The 24,204-nt window shown below is 38.9% G+C and overlaps 1 protein-coding gene across 1 annotated transcript in view; it reads right to left on the bottom strand.

The window, feature by feature from the left end:
• Window positions 1-3,397: 3,397 nt before the first annotated feature.
• The window catches only part of LOC133993115 (dehydrogenase/reductase SDR family member on chromosome X-like), a 30,530-nt gene continuing 9,723 nt past the window's right edge, over window positions 3,398-24,204 (bottom strand). Inside the window, exons 3-7 of the mRNA XM_062431977.1 lie at window positions 23,278-23,346; window positions 9,232-9,333; window positions 8,394-8,601; window positions 6,729-6,936; window positions 3,398-3,971 (exon numbers count right to left, since the gene is read on the bottom strand). Of these exons, the coding sequence (XP_062287961.1) occupies window positions 3,792-3,971; window positions 6,729-6,936; window positions 8,394-8,601; window positions 9,232-9,333; window positions 23,278-23,346 (767 nt within the window). The 3' untranslated portion in view covers window positions 3,398-3,791. The remainder of the gene's footprint in view (window positions 3,972-6,728; window positions 6,937-8,393; window positions 8,602-9,231; window positions 9,334-23,277; window positions 23,347-24,204) is intronic.

Here is a 24,204-nt window from a genome sequence, read left to right as displayed (position 1 = left end):
TGACAGTAATGTGTCATTAGTATAAAGATGGACCCTCCAGAGTCTGTATTTCATCTTAACAAGCCAATAAGGCCTGTCACATTTCAAAAGCTCCTCTACACATGGCCAAGAAACGCCGTCAGCTTTTACCCAAAATTTGGAGGTCCTCTGAATCCCACAATCTGTTCTGTGCAGGTCAACAGCATTCAGACAGTCTTTGCCAACTCATAAGTTCTGAGTAACATCACATCATTGTGACCTATTTAACCAGCCTTTTTATCATATCACATGACCAAGACCAACAAATAAATGTAAATAATGGAAGCCAGGCTTGAACTCCAGTATTTGCAGCATGGACATGTTAGTCACAGGGCGTTACAAATAAGTGGAAGTTATACAGATGTATTTATCATTCACTTGGCCCATCAGTTGTCGCAAATGTAACAGCTTGTACTGCAAATTTTGTTGGCTGTATGAGGAAAAAATCATTTAATGGGGACGTATCATGCATATTTCCTGTTCTATATTTATACTCTGGGGCTCTACTGGAATACTTTTTGCATGATTTATGGTTCCAAAAACTCCTGATTTATCTTATGACTCTTTATGCAACTCGTCAGTTCAAATCAAGTTCAGCCTCTGTCTCAAACAAGCCGTTTTAACGCCTGTCTCTTTAAGGCCTGCCCACTCTGTTCTGATTGGTCGGCTCCTGAAAGCTGCCCCTCGACAGACTTATGGCAGCTCAAAGACTACGTAAACAATCAGAAGTTTGCAAAAGTGGTGTTAAGAGAAGGCTGAACCTGGGCTTTTGATTCGCAGGGAGCATTTTTTCATATGTTCACCTCAAGTTTTGGCTCTCTGGCCACATTTAACAGAGACATCATAACAGCATGAAAATACCTAAAACCCTAGAAAGCACGATATGTCCCCTTTAACAAACTTGGAAAGTTACTTCATGAACTGATGAGGAGCGCCCAAACACACCACAGTCTAGACTCTCAAAGCAATGGCTTGATTCCAACAGTTGCACCTGTGTCGCTGTTCAGCTGTGACGTGGCCGCCAGAGCTGATAGCGGAGGCTCTAATGAATGCTTGTGATACCATCACACAGGCTGCAGCGTGTTTCAGAGGCACTGAAGAAGCAGCTCTCCGCTCCAATGAAAATACGCACCTAGTCTATTTTTAATGGAAGTCGCATCACGCTGCACACCGGTGGCACTGCGCCAGAGGTCATTGGGTCAGAAGGTCTAAGAGGACATTTGACACCATGGACGATGAAAGGTTCATCATTGAAGTAGAAAATCACAAGACTTTATATGATATGACAGGCACAAAAATCGAAGAAAAAATAACCAAACGTTGGACAGCTAAACTAATGTTGTTTATTGTTTTCTTTAGATATCCATGGTTGTTAAATAGATTATTGCATGATCTTGCAATTCTCACGTGATCTCATGAATCCAAGCTGCCTCCTAAAGTACAGGCAGTGCTCCACTACCCAGTGGGGTACGACGGAATAAAACAGCGTCGCAGCCAGTATGCGACACATCCAGTGAAATCAAGGCGTAACACGGTCGAGTGGCTCTTTCTCCCTCAGCCTGAACTTAAGAACCTCTGACTGACTTTTTTGAAAACACAATCTAAAATTTATCCAAATGTATGCTGATAATGAATTTGCTGAACATTTTTTCATGCATGTAGACAGAGAAATTTTGAAATCCTGATATTATGGGTGACTCAAAGCTGGTGTCTGTTTCATACGTATACGCACTAACTTTCACGCTCTTGGGCACTTTTCCTCTTCTGAATGTTTCGACTGTTCCACTGGCTGAGTTAGCTACCACAGTGATAATATTGCTTCACATACAGCAGAGAATAATGAATCCTGGATGCTCAATAGCATTATTCAAAGCAACATTATATGCACACACAGCGATGACTTGTTGGAAAGAGATTTTGGTTGAGGTTTTTTTTTTTCTTTTGGGATGGGGGGGGTTGGAGATAAAACTTCTCATTTTCACAGCAAAAATGGTTAATCACAGTGGTGATGGTATTATGGTGCGACGTGTGTGTGTGTGTGTGTGTGTGTATGCGTGTGTGTGAGCATGTGAGTGTGAGAGTATTTCCGTGCATGAGCAACAGACGTGTTTATTTGCTGTGTGCTTGTTTAGATAAGCCTGTGCCTGGATGTACTGCCTGCAATGTTTCTGAGTGACTGTGTGTGTCAGCTCAGCAGATGGAGTTTGATTCTCACCGCTGGGAAATCTCAATCCCACAATGCACTGGGAGCAGCGCCAAATGAAGAAGTGGCAGCAGCAGCAGCAGCAAAGGGAACCAATCAGAGCTTAAATATTGGAAAAAAAATAACAGCGTTTTCCCACTCTCTCTTCTTCCTGTCTTCACTCCTTCATGACTGGCCACTGTTGTGCTATCCATCAACATGAATTGGGTCTATAACGCGAGTTACGAATTAACTCACACATAAAACACACAGACATGTATCACAGACACAGTAAAACTGATTAACATGGATCACAAGGGAAAATGGGGACATAGTGAAGGAGCTGTTGTTTGCCACTCCTTCTCCTTTTTGTTTCTGAGCAAATACCATAAAAGAACAAAAGCAAACAGGAAATCGTCTGGAAATCCTGGATTCAGCAAGAAAATTCTCCACAACAAAACAGAATGTCACATAACTCCTTGGTCTACAGAGGGGATTACTTCAAATCTGGCCCAACCTTTACATGAGAACTGTTCCCAAACCCCTCTTCTTTCTTAGTAACGTCTTTTGTTGGATTTCTAAGCGGTGAAAAGAGACAGAGGAAAGAGGAGTTGGTGATGTTCTCTCAGCATCTTCATGAGTACGACAAGATGCACCTTTTCGAAACACAGCTTAACATACAAATATAAGGAGTTAAGATAAAAGATCAGAAGTAACCATTAAAAGCACACAAATGTACCAAAATAACACAAAGTGCTCCCAGTCAAACAGGTGGGATGGCAAGACGATCTGAGAGATCATAGTGATGCGTTAAAACATCCTGATGACATCACATTCCCTAGCCACGGCATTGTGGTTTCAGGTTTGAAAAACACATCGCTGTCATGGAATATGTGTGTGTGTGCTAGGGCTCGACCGACATGTGATTTTGACGCCAATACTCCAAAAATCTGCTTTTGAACTGAACTCTTTTCACACCCAGGAGCATTTTAGTTTGTCTAGAATTGTATTTTTAGGATGTAAAAGCCTTTGAAACAGCATCTAGTTCACTGAGGAACAATGAGACTCTTCACTGAAAGCCAGACTATTGACATTAAGGCAGAGTGAGGCAGGTTTCATAGCAGGTGTTTGAACACCTCACTGTGGAGTGACTTTTCTGGTCAGACATCAGAGGTTAGCTATGATCAGGGAATAAACTCAACTATATCAGAGATGGATGATAACTGATATCTGATTTATAATTAAACTGATTATTATCTATGGCAGCAAAATTAAATATCGGCACAACCCTAGAGTGTGTGTGCTGTATGTGTGCATGTTTGCTTGCTCACAGTGAAAAAAAAAAACGTCTTCCATCCCCTGTAGCCCTTCTTTGGCCGGTCTGGAACAAAAAGGGAAAATAATAACTAATCACAGTCCAGCGGTGGATTGTGAGATTGTCAACATAAATTGCTACGAAAACCTTGATGTGAGGTATGAAAGGAGAAAAGGAGAAAAAATAGGAAAGGGTGGCTGGTTGGCCCGAGTTAAGGGTCTATATCTGATGCTTTCATCTGGGGTTTAGCCCAGTTAGTCCTCCTTTAGTCCCGTGCTACTGCAGGACCAGCAACCTGCGGCTGGCTTCCCATAGGCTTAGCTGCAGCTGAAGGTCAAAGGTCGACGATGTTGTCATCTCCCTGTGACCATTGGCCCAGTAGCCTCCTCCACACTCCCCCTCCAGGGCTGGAGACAGAGCAGCGTACAGCACAGTGGCAGCGCCCTCTGCAGGAGTCTGGGAAAACACACACACACACACACACACACACACACACACACACACACACACACAGACACACACACACACACACACACACACACACACACACACACACACACACACACACACACACACACACACACACACACACACACACACAGACAGACAGACAGACAGACAGACAGACAGACAGACAGACAGACAGACAGACAGACAGACAGGTATCAACATTTTTTTAAAGAAAGCATACCAAAGATACATAAACATCAAAAAGAACTGAAGTGTCTGCAGGATGACAAGTTCAACAACAAGTACGGAAATAACAAAGAGCGAGTGTGTGAATGTGTGTGTGAATGCCAGAGGAAGCTTGGTGTCATTGTATGTCAGTATCAGTGAAAAGAAGGCTCAGGGTGTGTGTGTTTGTGTGTTTGTGTGTGTGTGGTGTGTGTATGTGTCTTCTTGGATAAGTGTGTGTGAGTGTTAGTGCTGAATTTTAACAATGATCTCGGTGTCATCTGGGAGACCAGGAGCAGGTTCCAGAGCGGAGAGAGCGGATCACATCCTGGGAGCATCAACACCACACTTGCATAGTTTGTGTGAGAAACATTGCATGTGTGTGTGTGTGTCTTTGTGTCTGTGTTTGTGTGTGCACGCTGTGCTTTTAATAGTTCTTTTAAATTAATTGTTTTGCTTGCAGGGAAACATTTTTCACTTTGAACAACGATACGGTCAAACACAACTTGTATTTCATTATTCATTTTGCAGTGCACAGTTTAAAGGCCTGTTCACACATGACAGGTTTTATAGTGGGGAGGGGGAAAAAAACAGTTTTATTGAAGATGAAAAAAAAAACTTGTTTCCATGACGACAACCACTCATTTTAGCTCACCTGTTGCTCTGTTGTATCTCACTTCACCTCTTTGCCTGTTAAGAATACTGCAGTTTTAAAACAATATGCACTAATTAAAATGAACAATTCCTCAAAATACTGATTTCACCGGCTGGTTGCATCGATTTTTTAAAGAGTGACAGAAGAAGACTGCTTTAAATCCACTTTGCTCTTTGTCAGTTCAGATAAACAATGCAGTGTGTGAACATCATAAGGCGGATTTTTTGCAAGTAAAATTTAAGTTTTCTTGTCAATGTATTGTTTAAATCACTCCACACCTTCATCATCTGTGTGTAAAATGAACTTTCCTTATTAAAAGGTGGCATTTGAATTCTGTGACTGAGTGTGTGTTTTTGAAGTGATGACGATGTTAGCTCACACGCTTTCCTGATTAGTGTTAAAGCCAGGACCGTTGTAGATTTGGTAATTTACAGCATATTGCCACGTGCTATCAATGTATACAATATGTTTAGAGTATTTAGAGTATGGTCCAAATCTTAGTTTGTTCAGTTTCTAGGTAAATATTTTGGTTTAGTATTATTCATGCTTCAGTTATTATTTATTTCCATCTTTCCCTTTTTTTTGTCCATGTTTATTTTGTGATTTTGGAGCACTTTTTCTACCTATCTGCTCTCATGGTTGTCCACATGTCTATCTTCTAGCCTTTGGCTCTGCATGCTCTTAAACATTCCTGCCGGAGATTAAAGGTGTTTTAACAGGCGAGAAACACAGTTTGTGCATTAGTGTGTTTTTGTGTGTGTGTTTGTTAATGATTACATGCATGAGTTTGTGTGATTAATGTGTTTGTGTATGTGGGCCGGAACCATCCCAGAGGTTGCGCTTGCAGGCAAATGCCTGTGACAATAGCATTTTGTGCTCAAACATGCACGCACGTCTTCTTCCATTAAATCCCAGGGACATTAACAGCAGCCTGGGGCCAGTGCTTTAAGCTATGCAAGAAGTGCTTTAAAATGTAACACGGAGTGAACAGCATGCCTTGATTTTTAGTAGCACTTCTATTTTCAGTGATGTGGATGAACTGTGTGTATGTGCATGCAAATGCATAGGTGTCTGTGTTTCATCTTGTGTTATAAAATCCTGAACAGTTAAGTTCATTGTTTCAGACTTTGGAAAAAAACACATTTAAATGCAACATTTACTCTTATGACATTTACATTGCAGTAAAAACCTAACAACTTAGACCAGGAGAACTACAGTTTGGGGATCAACGACATTACTTAGTGGCCTTAAAATACTCCTGTAACCATACAGAGATCAAATCAAGGTCAAGGGCTAGAGACCAAGGACTATGAAAACAGAGGGAGAATCACTCATTGTTAAATGAGAAGAAAAGTGAAGAAAATGTGCATTACTTATATTCCATGGGACTTTCCTACAAAACAAAACATTTTAACTATCAGGTGTAGTTGTCCAGTCAAAACGGCATTCAAGAGTACTAACTTCTGTATCGTGACATATTTCCAAGTGAAACAGAGATACAGGTGGGATAACGCTGAGAGAAATTTGATTTGAATGTTGAAAAGTGTTATAATGAATCTCATCTCTGTGCCACTAAAAGATTGCTAGGTGGATGTCATGATAATCTTGGTTGAAATTTGTTGGTTCAAGCCTACATAAGTGCATGTCATATTTTGTTTTACAGGAATAAAACATGTTTGGATTTTGATATTAGAATACAAAGAGTTTTTTTTGGTATTTTGTTGTATTGTTAAATAGGTGCACAATATGACCGCAAATGTGATCTAAAAGGGTTTAAAAAAGGCATTTTTCATTCAATCTTGACTATAATGAATTGTCTTATCACCAGTTTATACAATATCTGCTTTCTTGTCCTTCAGGATCAAACTCAGTCAGTGTATTACCCTGAAAAGCAGGCGAGCAAGAGCACTCTGTGCCAGGCGGAGGGGCGTCCAGAGATGTCGATAGAGAGCAGTATCCACCATGCCAGGATCTACAGCACATGAACTCACTGGAAAACCACCACCCTGCAGCTCTCGGTGGAGGTGGGAGCTAAATAACAGCTGGGCCAGCTTACTGTCACAATAAGCTCTGTAGGCTGAATAAAACTGGCTGAAGAGTAAAAAAGAAAGAAATGTTGTCAGACTTTTACAGCGCCGATAATCAAATGCGTCTCTGTTTGAATATGACAAGGACAAAACTCAGTTTTTCTGTAGTTCATTCCAATGAAATGCTGCCACAATAGCAAACAATTTTCCAGGTAAGAAGGGCTTTGCCTACTGAACAAAGTTCTTTTTACACAGGAAATATAACGAGACCTCTCTCAATCCTTAGGCTCAACAGGTAAATTTAGCATACAAGGACACACAGTGCCCTTGATGTGAAGCATCTGAAAGGCCCAGACAACATCATTCAGCTGTAGTGTGTGTGTGTGTGTGTGTGTGTGTGAGAGAGAGAGAGCCTTTTAGAGGATTTAAAGCTCATATTTTCAACCTGCAAAGTAATTTCAATATTACTTAGGTATTACTGAAATTAATTACATGTTGATTATTGTTTCAGTTGTTGGATTTACACAGATAACACATTGCTCCAGGACATCTCACACATCTGATGATCAGGTGTTAAACCCAAAAGGGAAACAAAACTAATCTCTTCCCTGACATCTGGAGAGACTCTGCTGCAGATGCAAAGTCTGTTTGATATTACAGTATAACTGATTTCATGTGAGAGCCCATATCACTGAAAAACACATCCAGGAAACTAGACACTGTGATGTTTTACAGCTACAATCTGAGTTGTATTTTATTTTTATTTTGTTTTTTGAATACTTAATAGCCACTTGAGGTAAGTGGTGCTCCATTTCATCAAGTATTTGATCTAACCGGTGGTACAAATAAAAAATATTAAGCAGATATATATAGAAAGAAAATTGCAGCAGCTGATACCTTCCTCCACCTCTTGCTGGTGACATGCCCAAATTGGCAGGTCTAATTTGCTGCTGCTTTAATTCTCCCTTTCTATATATGATAGTAACTTGACACCTAATAATCGGAATTTTTATAGCAGATTAGTTATTATAAAATATTTTCTCAGATAACTTTGATGACGACACAGAGGTACATAGATCTAAATGATCCTCAGTGACAGAGAAACAGAGAACAAAAACAAGATATCTTGTTGGAATAATGCGGCAATCCTCCATAATGTAACTATTATTATAAACTAAACTAAACTTTTCCCTTTTTCCTCTTGAGGTAATGTAACAAGACAATAAAGATGTCCAGGTTGCTAATGCCTGCAGACATCAGTGCTATTAGCTGGGACTATACTGAGCCAACAGTTGTCCACTACTGCCAAAAGAAACTAAGACACCTGTGTTGGTGATGCCAGCACAGAGGGAGAGAAGGTGACTGTGACAGTTGGAGACTTTTGTTGTAGAAGGCCAACTATCAGCTAAACTAGATATGTTTGTGACTGCTAAAATAATTATTTTTTGTTTATAGGAAACTGTTCCTTTAATATATACATATACTGTAAATGCATATGAGTGTGTTTGCTTGTGAACCTACCAGCTATTCAAGTCATTGAGTCTGATCTCGCCGATGCGGTGAGCAGAGGAGGAGACGTTAACCACACGGGAGGAATCACTAGATGTCCCGCTGTTTTTCAGTGTGTCCAGGAGCAGCCTTGTCAACAGGAAGTGGCCTAAGTAGTTCACACCAAAGTGCTGCTCAAATCCATCCTCAGTACGACCCTCGGGAACCAGCATGACACCCGCTTGACATGCACAAAAATGTAATGCACATAAATATACAATTCAGTTGTCTGAAATATTAAAATTCTCATTTAAGTCTGATGGCAGGGTAACAATACTGTTGTGTCTAATATATTCTCCAATATACTATTTAATTTGTCTGCAGTAGACTACTCTGTGATATTGTTTATTTAAATCTTGTGTCTATATATTCCTATAGAAACGTTTAACTGGCATGTTGCCTGTGTTTCAGTCTGGCTGCAGAGAGTAAGCAAACATAAAATAATAATTTGAATATATTAACATTGAATAGATTACTGCAAAGAGCATGATGTTACCAAAAATCCTCTGAAAGGCCACATTGCACATGCTACTTATCAAATAAACTAGATAGACTAAAAAAAACCAAATCTGTCCACTAATTGATAAGCCAACCTGATGAAGCATATAAAAAGCACTCCTTCTGCACCTCTTCTACTTACAAAAAATGCTTAAATATGTTGAAAGACTTTTCAGTGCTTCACATTTTGCCTGCGTTTGACAGCACCTGCCTGCATTTCAGTTGTGCAGAAGATTTCTATCTCTGAATGCAAAGACAGACTCTCTCTTTCTATATGTACATTATATGTATATACAGTGTTTCAATCACTCACCATTATTGACCAAAATGTTAAGCGGTAGATCCCGCTTTTTGAAGCTCTCGACAAACTGATGGACAGACTGCGAAGAGGCGAGGTCCAGTTTCTTAAACTCCACTAGGAAGGACACACACAGACAGACAAACACACACGGGAATACACATCAGAGCCATTGTAAATGGATTATTTCTCCTAGCCATTTCGGTGGTAAGACATCAAAGAGTGTATTAATCATTTCTTACAGCAGGCTTGGTGCGTTCTCACACTACAGTTCTGGCAGCGCTTTACTTCCCTTCCTTCAACACATTATAACACACCTAATACTACTTCCTGAGCTCAATCAAAGCCAATATATCAGGTCTAATGTATGATAAGACACAGGTAAGGAAGCAATGACCAGGAGCTGCTATCATCAGTGTGTGACAGTGACTTAAGTGTAAGTGTGAGTGTGTGTATGCATGCAGAGAATTACTTTGGGGATAAAGTAATGTGAGAAGAGTTGACAAAGCTTAAACTTAAAAACCTGGACCTCTTTTCTTGCAAGGGCATCTACTTAGCACACTGTAAAAAGTGTTCAGCACTATTATTGTAATACCTGCTAAGTTATAAGACAGATATCCATTGTCAACAATGGCCATTGAATGAAACATGATTACTTTATATTTTTAATTTATATAACTTGATCTGCCTCTCATGTCAGTCATGTAACTGATCCAACCAGTAGGAGTGTGTGTAAAAGTGGTATAAGTGACCAACACACTAAGCTGCTCTCTGATCTTGCACCATGTCTGTTTGAGGAAGCATGGATGTATCTACAGTATGTCCTCACAGTCTCCTCTTATAAGAGGATTTTCTCACCATCTTTAAAGCTTTGTATTTGGACCTGTTTTCCATATATCTTTGTGTCTGCTCCTTTATTTACTAATACAATAAATAAAAGGAAGAATGCTCATTTCCCCCTCGCACCTACAGGCTCTTAATTAAAATCTTATCTCTTTAAGAAATCCTCTTGTGCATGCACAATGCAGGCTTAAATTTCAACAACTAGCATTGCCTACTGGAGCGCACAATGCTTCATGTCCTACTTACATATGTCCTCTATTTCATCCTATATTTCATTTCATCCATATTTATTTTGCCCTGTATTTCTTGGTTTGGCAGAGAGGCCATCTAGACAGAGATGATATTTTCCTCTCTAAAAAACAGACTACATTGGCAGGCAACAGGGGTAATATTCTATATCCTCATAGTATTGGAGAGAGCAGTGACTCTGGGATCAACGGGTGAAACAGTGAGGATGTGAACAATAAGATTATAAAATGAAGAACCAGGAGGTCATCAGTAGTGACAGTTACTCTGCAAGCTACATGTAACCTCGGGATCACTCACTTGGTGGGACCCTTCTATTCTTTCCATCAACTGTGTCAAGTCAAGTCAAATTTATTTTAAAAACAAACCCAAATTTAAAAACAACCCATGTTGACCAAAGTGCTGTACAGACCAGAGCAGATAGCTAAAATCACAAATACAAGAAACAGACACATGAACAACAAGGCAAGCAGCTCACAGGCACAAATAGACACGTTTAAAACCCAAAACTGGGCATGTACCAAATATGTAAAATATTCTTGGTTTCTGTCGGGCTCAGGATGATAAATCGTTTCTGGATTAACTGCTGCCAAAGTACTAAAATATGAATGTATACAATAAGAAGACCACATACATCATCCAAAAAATTATATATTGTACCTCCATATAGTACATCTGCAGTACGCCTGTAGAGGGTCAAACATAATGGAGAAAGACAAGAAGAGGACTGAGAGGGAGAAGAGGGAAGGAGAGTTGATGAAGCCGATAACAAAAAAGGCCGCCGTGACAGATGAGAGTGCAGCGGTTCCCGATGAAGGTCTGATAGCAGCCTTATCTCCAAGCCTTGCCACTCACCTCCTGCGGACTGTGTGTTTGTGTGCATGGGTGAGAGAGAGAGAGAGAGAGAGAGAGAGAGAGAAAGAGAGAGAGAGAGAGAGAGAATGAAAGACAAAAGAAAATAAAAGACAGGAACAGAGAGAGCGAAAAGGAAAAGAAAGACACAAATAGAGAGAGAGAAAGTTTGTGAGTATATATTGGGTAACTCACTGTATATCAGTGTGTATGTGATGTGGATTTGAATTGTATCAGCAAGCAAATGCGTGTGTCTTCGTGCATTAGCCTGAGATCAGGTACGTGAGTGTGTGTGTGTGTGTGTGTGTGTGGGTGTATGTGTGTGTGCGTGCTGCCTGTCAGTCCACTCCTGTCCTCTTGAGTGGCCTCCCCTGGGGCCAGGCCCTTTCAGACTGGCCAGTCATATCTAGAAAGCCCACTGGGAGCAAAATGCCATCGATCGGACGTGGGCCGGCTGCTGCCAGCCCTCAATTAAGACCCCAGGATCCTCTCTAAAGCTCAGCCTCCTTGGCTCAATGGCCAAACACACGGACTATGCTTTCGTTACAAAGGAATTATTTGAAACTGACGACAGGAACTGGCTTTGGAGACACGCGTGTGCAGTGTTAAAGCCACCATGTCCATTCAGTCTTCATCTCTGTATAATCATTAATAATGATTTGTGTATCATATGGTTTTTCCACATTAAAGCTCAAGTATGTGAAGTTATCCCTGGAAAATATGAATATACAAATATTTATAAATTCAATTCAGAATACGAGATATATCCTTTTTCACTGAAAAGTCCTTTCTCAGTGTATGTGCAGTGGAGGTTTTGAGTTTTCACATCATACTTGTTGAATACTGGACCATGGTTACTTTGAGGAGGGTGGACAGTATAAAAGCATGTCAACTATTAAAATCATACATGTTGTAAAATGCGCAAATAATGTGTATTTTTTAAAGCACTTTCCAGGGTTGTAAATCAAATTTTTGAGTATTACAAACTATTAAGTGCAGTGTTTTGTTACATTTCATGTCTATATTTTCAATGTTTGCACAACATAGTTTTTTCTTTTTTTACTAAAACTTCCCTTGGCTGGTTGTTGAATTATCAGTTTTTTCTATGCTGGACTTTAAGTATACTTACATACATTTTAAATTATCTAAAACTATAATACCACTACTCCTTGAACACTGTATAAACACATTAAACTCTGCAATGATTGTGTTTTCAGTTTAATGACATGGCCACAATTATCTGAACTGAGTGAATGGCTGAGCACAAAAACAGTCAAACTATGAATCATTGGCTCCAACTTCCAGATGAAATGGCATGACCAGTCTCAATTTACAATATGTAAGAATACAGAGAAATTTGGTGCACAATCCTATTAAAACATTAGTGGGGAGGAATGACTCCTCAAGAGCACTCAATGCACTACTTTTGTAAAAGTGCCACAATTTGTCTGACTGAAATTGCTGCAACAGAAAGGACTTCATTTCTATAATGAATGGAGTTATTTCCACTCCTGTTCTTAATCGCTCGTTGGCTTGTTCATTAACCATGTTATTACAGACATTTTCATGTGTAACAATAGGAAAAGCACAGCTGCACATGATGAAATTAATCGTGGCTGAATTCCAGTTTAGTTTCTGTGTCCTGGTATTGTGCATGCTGGCTCGCTGTCAGACTAGCACCGAGCCATTGTTAATGTTATTAGTAACACCTGTGCTTTCCCTATTAAGACAAGTCAAACAGTCAGCTGTAAAAAGGGCCCGCCCATATTAGTTTACTATTGCTTAAAAATAACAGATTACTTCAAAACCAGGACACTTTAAAGCAATATTTCACAAGTATGACTCGTGAAGTCTTTGAAGGGGTTGAAAGTCAATCCATGGTTTCATAGAAGAGTAGAGAAGTCTAACTCTGCTTCCTTTTCCAATTTCCATTCACTCTGCTTACACATACAGCTCTGTCTTTGTCACCTTGACCTGTTTCTCTTGGTGTCTCTTCTTCCCAGACACACAGAAAAGCAGGTTTCACAATTGTGTCTGTAATTTTGAACACTAAATGTGATTATGAATGGTTTCTGCCACATCACTGTGCAATCAGAGCCTCTGAAGTGCCTGTGCCACTAAAAAAACACAAAAACAAAAACAGAATGTTCAGCTTCTTCCAACTGAAAATCTTTCCCAAACTGCAGCACTTTGTCAATCAAATGAAAATGCAATACAAAATATTTGCATTCCCTGATGGGAATTTGCGAAAGACTTAGTATATGTCCCTGAATAAAAGCCAGTAAAGTGGACAAAATATCACCAAACTTTATATTTGAGTTTTTCTGAAAGTGCAGACAGACAATCAGTTCATACAGGCAGTTTTTTTAACTAAATATTGCAGCTGGGATAACAGTACAGACACTGAATGGAAACGTCTTGTGTCACTTTGCAACCTTAATAATGTTAGACTGTTTCAGTAAACCTTCAGTTATAAGACGGCTTCTTTTTTTTCTGTAGTTAATCCAACTGCAGTAGGTTGGCTAAACTTTGAGTGGAATTTCCAGCTTTTATGTTAAGGCACCTTGTCTAATCTCTTTGGTGTTTACTCACATAAAAACAAATAACTTCACAAAAATCAATCAAATCAAAAATGATGAGGAAGGACTGCCTCCACTTAGCATAAATCCCCCCCATTTCCACCTGGCTTTAACATGCATCTTGTGTGCTGACTGTGACTACAGTAAATATGATTAAGCTGGATTACACCTAAATCTGATATTAAAATGCACTGCTGGTAAACGCATCAAATTTCTCCTCCGCTTGCCAAAAGACCGGAGATCTTCCATTACACAAATGCTTCAAAACTGACAGTAAACACATTGATATGCAATTATTTTTTTGGCAAATGCTTTACTATGAGAGCTCTCACGACTGGAAATACACAGTCTTAATGTGGTCAGATGTGACCGTCCATCTTGTGTTGGAGTGTTGAAGTGTTTAGATGATGAGTTTTATTCATCTTTGCTCTAAATACTACACAAATAAGACTGTCAAGTTATACATTTCCACAAATTAACATGCTTCTCTCTCTGTTGTGTTTGGATCAAACCCTTTTTCAGTTTCACTCATTCTCTACAATACTTACTAAATGTAGATTGAAACTACAAAAAGAATGAGTGAGCTGTCCCCTCTGGACAAAGGGTACCAGAAGAAGGGGGTCCAAGGGCCAATTGCATACAGTCAAATGCAAACAGTGTACATTGAGACCAATACAAATATTTCAGTTCTATTTGTTATGTTATGTTAAGTCTGTTTAAGCCATTACCTTAGCTATCAAAAGTTTTCAGCACCCTGTAGAAGACCAATGGGGATCACAAGAATGACGCACAGGAGCATTTTAATGATGTTTTATGGTGTGACAATACTGTGGATACGTTCTGGTTCGGTTTATGCACAAAACAACACTTGGTTAGGGTTAAGGAAAGATCATGGTTTGGACACCTGAGCCACAGCGACTCATGGTGTAAACACCGGTGAAATATACCACTTCTTGCGGGGGAAAAGCCAGCCCGAGACCGCAGCGATGCATGATGTCTTTCATAAGTATAAGATACTTGGTTGGAAATGGGAGGTGCAAGAGTTTATTTAGGTTAATGCAGGCTATGAATAACATTTTCATAACAGCATGTCATGTTGATTTGCGAAGGTTAAGCAGTAGGAAAGTAATGTTTTTTTCTGATTTATCATCAAATATGGAGTTGAGGCATGGCTGCTTATAACAGAAAGACATTGTTAACTTTCCTATTGCCTGCTTGCTGTTACTCAGAAGGGTTACTGTCTTGTAGACCTGTGGTTTTGGGTAACTGACAAAAAAGCTGGTATCTTATCCCACAAGCACTAGTTCGCTGCTTTGTGTTTGAAATTATACTGCCAACCTGTGGTTCAAGCTATAGTTACACCGTAAAAGTCGTTGTATCCGGTCTATTAACCACCACACACACTTTTTGGCCCCCACACTTCTGAAATGAATCCAGCACCTCTGCTCTAAACTCACCTCTTATGAGACCTAGACAAGAAAGTATAAATAGTTTAAGCTGTCTGATAAACACCACAGTGATATCCAAGAATATTAGGTCTGGGCAGAGTGCCAGTGTTAGCTCCTCCAAAACATTTTTTATTCAGCTCATGTAGGAGACAGGAGGCTGGCTGGTGCCCCAGTCAACCCCAGCATGTTGTGCTCGTGGAATGATAGTCTCCCAAGCTATAAATCTATGTATATTGTGAGGCTGTCCTTCATAAGTTGGCCTCCACTATGAAGAGACCCAAAACGGTCTTAGAAATGTTGTGCACAAGGCCAAATTTCTTTTTTTCCTCTTTTTATTAATCAATAGGCTATTAGTAAGAGGCAGGTATATCCTCATCTCTCCCTCTCCCAATCTGGTTATAGCACATTCATCACCACAGGTGCATCCCCTCAAGTGACAAGCTTATTAATGACATTGAAATAAATTGAATGAATTTAATCTTTAATCTAAAGTGAACTCATCTGTACCCATGTCAAGAGGCATTTTTGAAATTTACTTTGCCCCTCTGTGTGGTATTTTGGTGCCCAGTGCAGAGCGCACGGTGTACAGGTGGGAGGAGAGGAACACACAGATGGAACATTCATTATAATGAGGCAGCTCAAAGCTGGTATTTTGGTGGAAAAAATGGTCTAAGACATTGTGTCTCTGAATGTCTGTTTCTGGCACTGTTTCACTCTGCTGCTAATCTGGTGATTTTATCAACAAGAGCAAACTAAGCACTAATAATGCTTAATATATAAAACTAATAATGCTTAATATATGAATGAATATCTCCAACCAGTATGTTTCCCATATCAAAATATAATTGATGGTGAAAACATTTTGTCACATTTAAGGGTGTGATGTGCCAATTTACAACATGAAATGCAATAGAATTATGATAAAAAAAATCATAAAATAATCTGTCCTGGCACCACCTTTGATGTCTTTTGCACTATCACAAATAACCACACATATACATGTCTTACATACACGACGTCCAACCAATCAGACACCACACCTTTCCACAAATGCACACGACATGCTTATATATGCACACAAAAAAAACATCTGTGGAGGAATAAACACATGGCTACCCTGACAAGGTCAACCTTTCCACAACTTAAACTTTGGAGAGGTTGATTACTTTCATCAGGACTGAATATTTTAAAAACAAAGGTGACCAAAAATTATGTTAATTGGAGTGAGAGCGCTTAGGTAATGACAGTTTTTGTAGGAAGGGAGCAGCTGGGTTACCTGCGCTGAAAGAGAATTTAATATGTGTTAAGCAGACACACATACACACACACACACTCATATAGCCTTGTTTCACACTGTTAATCTAGGCCTATGGTTTGAGGCAGAATGTGTTACTTTCAAGTGCACCGTGACTAAAGTTAGTGGACAGACAGCTCAGCCTATGGCAAAAATACAGAAATACCCTGTATCTGCTTGTACCTATGTGTTTGTGTGTGTGTGTGTGTGTGTGTGTGTGTGTGTGTGTGTGTGTGTGTTTAAAATGCTTAAAGCCTCATTGACTAAAGCCCACTCACAGTCTAAAGTCATTAGCATATTTCTAAAGGAGAGTTGAGGTTTTCTAGGGACAGTAACTTTGTGAAACAAGGCCTTACACTGCAGCATGATACTAAACAGTGCCAAAAGCACTTTTATACAAAATGTTATATAAATATAAAAATACACGTACAAACTCAGATCTGGGGGGAGTATTTCAAATGAACTTCAACTTTATTTGTATAGCACCTTTCTAAACTAAGGTTTAAAAGGAGCCTCACAGGGTAAACACAACAACACCGTTAATTGAAAAAACAATAATAGCATTGTAAATTGAACCAGTAAATAAAATAAAGCAAGAAATAGACAGTAATAAAACATGAAAAAACAAAAACACCTGGTGTGGGACAGGTAAGATAGAAGGATCACAGGAAGCTAGACTATATAAAAGGGTGTTTTAAGAAGGGACTTAAAATGAAGAGATGGACTTTGTGCTCCAAATCTCCTCTTGAAGGTTTTTTTCAAAATCTGGAAAATCTGTCACCTTTGTGTTTTAGTCTGGATTTGGGAACCACCAGGAGAAGAGCATTTGAGGACTTTAGGGAGTGTGATGGTATATGGGGAGTTAACTGTTCCGAGGTTCAAAAGTGATGAGTAAGATTTTAAAATCAACTCTAAAACTAACATTCAGTCAGTGCAAAGATGAAAGGATATGTGTAACATGCTCTCATTTTATAAATCCTAACGGCTGCATTTTGAATTAATTGTAGTGAGACTTTTTGCTGCCGACATAGAAAAGAGAGTAGCAATAATCTATCCGCAATGAAATAAAAGCACGAATGACAAGGTTTTGGTAGACAGAAATGGTTTAAATATTTAAAAAATTCTAAGTTGAAAAAAGCGTTACTGTATAATAGATTTTATGTGGCTGTTCAAAGTGAAGTTGCTGTCAAATAACAGACCTAGGTTTCTACACTGCGGAGTCATAAAAAATGAGAGTACGAACCTAGTATGTTTTTAATTTTAGTGTTGGAGGAGTCAGTGCCAGGTAGAAATATCTCAGTCTTTTTTGATTGAGTTGAAGGAAATTCTGAGCCATCCATTTAGGAGAATCCTTGAGACAGTTCATAAGCGAAGACATTTCATTAATTGAAGTTAATGGGGTCTCAGGTGATTTAAAGTAGGGTATCGTCTGCATAAAAATGGAAACTGATGTTGTGTGAGCTTATGAGCATGTAATAGGTGAACAGAATCGGGCCAAGCACTGAACCCTGAAGAACCCCACAAAACATCATAGAAGTGAAAGACCTAGACTCAACAATACCAACACAGAAAGCCCTGTCTGTAAGGTATGATTTAAACCATTCAAGGGAAGTGCCACTGATGACAAACCATTGTTCTAAACAGGACAAGAAGAAATACAATCAACTATGTGTAACACTCTACTAAAATCTAGGACTACTTAAATGGAGGCATGTCCAGCATCAGCAGCTAAAAGCAAATCATTCATTACTTTAAGAAGGGCAGTTTCTGTACTACGATACAATTTCATTAAGGATGGAATCACATGTGAAATCTAATTTAGCTAGATGTTCATCCACTGATAATAAGGGCTCTGTCACACAAGGGATAGTGTTAAAAGCTTTAATACAAAAACTGAGATAGAATTAAAAACTGTAGATTGTGTAAACTTTGTATGTGAGCAGCTATAAAGAAGGAGGTAAAACAAAACATATACAATAGTGATCAGAAATGCAAAGATCAGAACAAGTCAAGTCAGATAATGTAAGACCTTAAGATGAAACAAGATCAAAAGTTTGGCCCTGAGAGTGAGTGTGTCCAGTCAGTGAGCAAGATAAAATAATCAATTAGGGATAACAAATTTGGCACTTCAGGCTATAGGTGCAGCAGACATGAATATTAAAATCACCTAGAATTAAAATTCTGTCATATCTGGGTAGGATTATAGATAAGAGTTCTGAAATGTCATTTATGAAGCCAGAAGAATATTTTGGAGGTCTGTATACTTGACGGCACAGACACTGGGTATTCCCCTTTAAATACAGATGTAAATGCCTCAAAGGATTTAAATTTAAATGTATTTCATTTAAATTATTTCTGAAGCAAAAGAAGGAGAAATATTAAATAGGAGTAAAATTCTCAGGCTGTACCCATGATACAGTTGTCATAAAAATGTCCAGATACAATGTCCAGATAAGAATGACTTATTTAACAGAGATCTTACACTGAGTAGCCCTGCCTTGAATATATTTGGTACGGGGCAGTGGAGCTGACATAGGCTGCCAGGGAATGTGAACAAGATTAAATGGAGTGACCATATGGAGAGAGAGATGGCTTACTGAACACCTGTTCCTTCTGTTACTGGCCACAAAGGGAATACTACTTTTAAAATCCCAGAAACGGCCAGCAGGACTTTCACTATTGTAAAACAGGCTTTAAAGTGAAGTCAAAGTGTAGACAGGGTCATGCTGAGGTGTTTGTCAGAGAGAATTAAAAGTTATAAAACTAGAAACTAGTTGCTTAGTTCCTTTTTTATTAGGGTGTAGGCTGTCCATTAAATCTTGTTTCAGAAATAATTGTTTTGAGCTGCAACAATTAGCAAGTTGATTAATGGATTACTATCTACTATTGAATTTTATCGCCAACTAATTTTGATAATCGATTAATCTTCTTTCTTTTTTTCTTTGATTCCAGCTTCTCACATGTGAGTATTTTCTGGTTTATTTGGTCTACAATACAATAAACAGAGTGTCTTTGGGTTGTGGACTGTTGCTTGAGACAACACAAGACATCTGAGGACGTTATCTTAGGCTTTGGGAAACAGTGATCTAGATTCCTCACCACTTTCTGACATTTCATGGACCATACAACGAATCGATTAACTGAGAAAATAATCAACCGATTAATCAATAATGAAAATAATTAGTAGTTGCTGTCACAGCTGGTGCAAGTAGGATAAAAGGAATACAGGGGAAAGACCAAAATGCAGGTGACTGAGGCAGACTGATACAGTTCAATGACTTAATGACAAAACTTGCGGTAAAAGGCTTATGGAGTACGTGAGGCAGGCAAGGGTATCGAAATGGGAGCAGGCAAGAATCCAAAATCCAATATTGAGGCAGGTCAAAACAGCCAGATTACAGGATTTCAGATTTCAAATAACAGATAAACAGATAACAGACTGGAGGCTAGAAAGCAAAAGCATGAAGCATGGCAACAATCTGGCAGAGAACAGTGGAAGTGGACCGCTCATGAGGGAGTGAGCTGCAGCAGATGAGTGGGCGGAGTAGGCCAGGTAACTGCAGGACTGATGAAAAGTGGGAACAGGTGTGTAGATGGGTAAAAGTAGGGAAAGTCCGAGGGCATCTGGTGGACAGTTTGAGGATGGCAAGTCTGGGGGAGTTGGAGGTAAGTAAATGGGCTGTGAGAAGACGAGAGAGTGTCGCTGTAGAGAGGGACTGAGGAGCAGACAGTTGCAGCCAAATTATGTTCAAATGCAGAAAGAAAATGTATCACAAACAATGTGGACAATTGATAAATTATTATGTTTTTTGGGGGGTTTTGGATGACATCACTTTGGGCTCCTGGAAACTTTGGGGGGTGTTTTTAAACTATTATCTGACATTTTGCAGCCCAAATTATTAATCAAGTAACTAACTGATTAATTAAAAAACAAAACGAATAGCCAGTTTTTACATTACCTACATATTTACTTTGACAACACTTTGAAATCCCTTACAGGACCCAAACGGATTCATCAGCAGGTCCCTCATTTCAGAGCTACCCATGCAGCCCACATGTATATTAGGAGCTGTCTCCCATTTCTCATAACAGACAAATGTGCAAACACTAGGAAGGATGCCAAAGGGCGTTTGGACAGAGATGTTTAAAGCTCCTGCCTCACATACTAATGAGAATCCATTACCATCTCATTCACACTCACACAAACACACACACATACATACATACACATACACATACGCACACATTCTCATTCAGTGCACAAGCATCTGGATACAGACGCCCCCCTCCCCTTGTCCCCTATGCCTCAGTGCCTGCCAATTACAAAAGAAGTAATCAATTCCACCATGGCCCCGTCCAGGGAAATCGACTTCAATGACACCAGCTACATGGTCGCTGTCTCTGTACCTGACAGCCACTTACACACAGGCAAGGACCCAGCCAGCCGTCTTTCTGCTGCCCTCCACTGCAAGCCTGCCTAAGACAAACCACAGATGTATAACCTGTGGTCAGCTCCGCCATTAACTCATCAGGTTTGCTAATTTCTTATGAGAGTTTTAATCAATAGACTTGGATTTTACAGATGTGTATTTAATTAAACAATGCATTATTGTATTTTGATTGCACAATAACCAAATGATTCCATTCAAAAAACAACTTTTTCATTCATACAAGGTTCAGTTAATGAAACCGAGTCATTCCTCTTGTGATCAGAGAATTGGTTCTTTTAGTTTCACTCAATACTCTCAAAATTTCAATAGAATTTTTTCACCAATAGTTTCCTGAATGCCAAGAATAACTGTGTATACATGATCTTTTTACTTGTGTGGTGTAGTTACTTTGGTTTGAATTTTTACATAAAATTTGTTTTTCTAGGCAGAGATTTTTGGTACTGACTGAAAATGTGGTTATTACAATTTCATTTGTTAAGTATCAATAATAAATAATATATTTTTTATCATTTCCAACAGTCTGACAAGCAGAGATCAGAAGGACACCAGTTGAGTTTGTCTGTCTGCTAACTGGACAAGGATTTTCTGCATTATTCATTGGCATGTTGTCTGTCATTCCTGCTATTAGTGTAAAGATTTACAGATTATGGGCCAGATTTGTCTGTGTGATGATGGCAGAGTAATTATATTTAAAGGAGGTCTTGACTAAAACAACATCCGCGAGGAAACACAAAAGGTTTTTCATTTTCGGTAACGCAAAAGTACTCTAACAAGTTACTTTTCTCAAAAGGTAATGCTGTAATCTAACAAGTTACTTTTTAATGGCAGTAATATTGTAATGTAATTTGTTACTTTTAAAAGTAACGTTCCCCAACACTGTTCATTGCAACATCTTGCCATTATGAAGTATTGTTTTCAAAAGACAGAGTCATTATTTGACAACATGTTGACATCATGAACAAGTATAATTTAATATACTGTTGTCACTTTAATACTATTATGTAAATGGTGTAAGGGATGTCAGTAGAGTGTGTGTGAAAATGCAAATATTAAAAAACAGGATGGTGTAGCTTGCCAAATATACAATAAAAAATGTATTGAGTCTGTATATTTGTACTTCGGTACTTTGCATTAAACAGAAGTATTTTGGTATGAAATACATGAACTTTGATCACCTAAGGTTTCTATGAACCTAAACTGCTTAAATTGACTGACAATTCAGTGAGTTATGTTGGCTGTAAGAGCAAATAGACCTCTTCTCACAATATACTTTCATGCATTTGGAGCAATGTGGCGGCTGCTTGACACATCGATACACTAGCTAGCAGCACCCAATGCTGTACCAACGTGTATATATGTGTACTGTCAAAATAGAATATAAACTTAGTACGATGGATCCTTCAAGATGATGAATGAAGAAAGAGGCAGCTTTAATTGGTAATGGTCAACAGATGTTTGGACAGCTGACAGAGAGTGTCCGAGCTCTCAGCCATCACTTAATGAATGTCAGAGGAAATGACAGATGCTGTTTGTACAAATATGTTCACAGCAGTTTTAAAAATGTAACATACATAGAAAAATGTTATGTAAGTATTATTATGTAAATATATTCTAACACAAAAAGTGAAATGAATTCAAATCTCAGTGTGACTTCAAAGTTTAAATCACCAGTTATTAAATCACATCAAGTGGTTTTTATAAATTCTTACACACCAAGCTGAGTTGAACAGCTTCTGACACGACTCCCAAGGTGTTAAAGACTCAAGGCTGTTTGGTACAGAAAAGAATAACTTATGAGGCTGCTTAGACGTGAGACTTCGGTGGAATTTATGGCACTGCAAAGGTCACCGAATCAATTTCTCAACATGGGAGTTAAAGAGAAAAGCTATAGTCAATGGAGTAATAAATCTCTTCAGGGCTACCATTTGTCTTCCCTCATCTCCATCACTTTTTCTTCTTCCATTCTCCTTCTACCTGCTTTCTATTTTTTTCCCCTATATTTCACAATATTTGTCTATTTGTCATTAATGTCCCTGTCTCTCAACCTCCCAACTCACAACGTGCCTGACTTATCTTCCCCTCTTCTACTTCGCATTGCTCCTTTCCCTTGTATCCTCCTCTTCCTCACAGTGCATCAACAGCACTCTTCTCATCGCACAGCCAGCATGGAAGCTGTGTATGTTCAACTGCAAGTGTGCAGTTATGTTTGTGTTTTTTAAGACTGTAAAAACAAGCCTCAGGGACACGCTGCTGCAGTTCTGCCCTTTATCTTCAAACGTTAAAAGTGCATGCGCGCACATGCATTTGTGTGTTTGTGCATGTGTTTACAGCCATGTTCGCAATGGTACCTTTGGCCTCTTTAAACTCTTCACAGATCCTTCTGATGGCTGCCAGACCCTCCTGTTCATCCCTCCCACCTGAAGGAAAAGAGACACACGACCCGGTTATTACAACGTCAGACAAGCCCTTCGAGGCTTTTCACAAAATAATAATGATGTTACAGTTTGTTTGTCAGTCCTGTGTCGTCATATAAACATATATTTCCAGGAAGGGTTCTTAAAATGAAAATTGATATAACCATTTAGCACTTCAGGGACATTTAAGAGATTTGAAGTTTCTGAGTAAATCCTTCTGCTTCAGTAAAGAGCCTGTCTGCAAATCTGGTTTTAAAGAATATATAGTAGGGCTGCAAGTATTTTCATTATTGATTAATGGGCCAATTATTTTCTTAATTAACAACCATTACCCTGGCATCCAGAGACAAACTAGCTGTGTGTAAAACATTATCCCACTTGTTAATGCTTTAGTCTTATAAGGAGGGGACCAAAGCATGCATACAGTGCTCAGTTACAATCCAAAACAGCATGGATTGACAAGAAATAGAAAGCATTTACTAGACTAAATATGAATGAATCAAAGGTAGAACTAACTTGTATTACACATATCCAAGTTATTTGAGTCATAGTGCTGCTACGTAAACAAGAAATACATCCATACAATTTATTATTATTAACAAAAAAGAAAAAGAAAAATCCCAACATATTTTTTTGAAATTAACAGGCAGGTTGAAACATGGGTCAGAACTTCTCAAAACACAAATTGTGTGTTACTTTAACATTACAGTAGATACAGTGCTACTAAAAGTACATTCAATATTTTCAACATGCACAGATGCCCCTGGTGAAAGATACAGTCATTGACTCTGACTCAGGAAGGACTTTCTGTTTACTGAGGCCGTCTGCATACAAATGAAGCTGGCTTCTATTAGAGGGAGA

Source organism: Scomber scombrus, chromosome 13 (assembly GCF_963691925.1).
Source record: "Scomber scombrus chromosome 13, fScoSco1.1, whole genome shotgun sequence".
In the NCBI taxonomy this organism is placed as follows: Eukaryota; Metazoa; Chordata; class Actinopteri; order Scombriformes; family Scombridae; genus Scomber; species Scomber scombrus.
The sequence above is the reverse complement of the archived record's forward strand: the minus strand, read 5'-3'. Positions and strand labels throughout refer to the sequence as shown.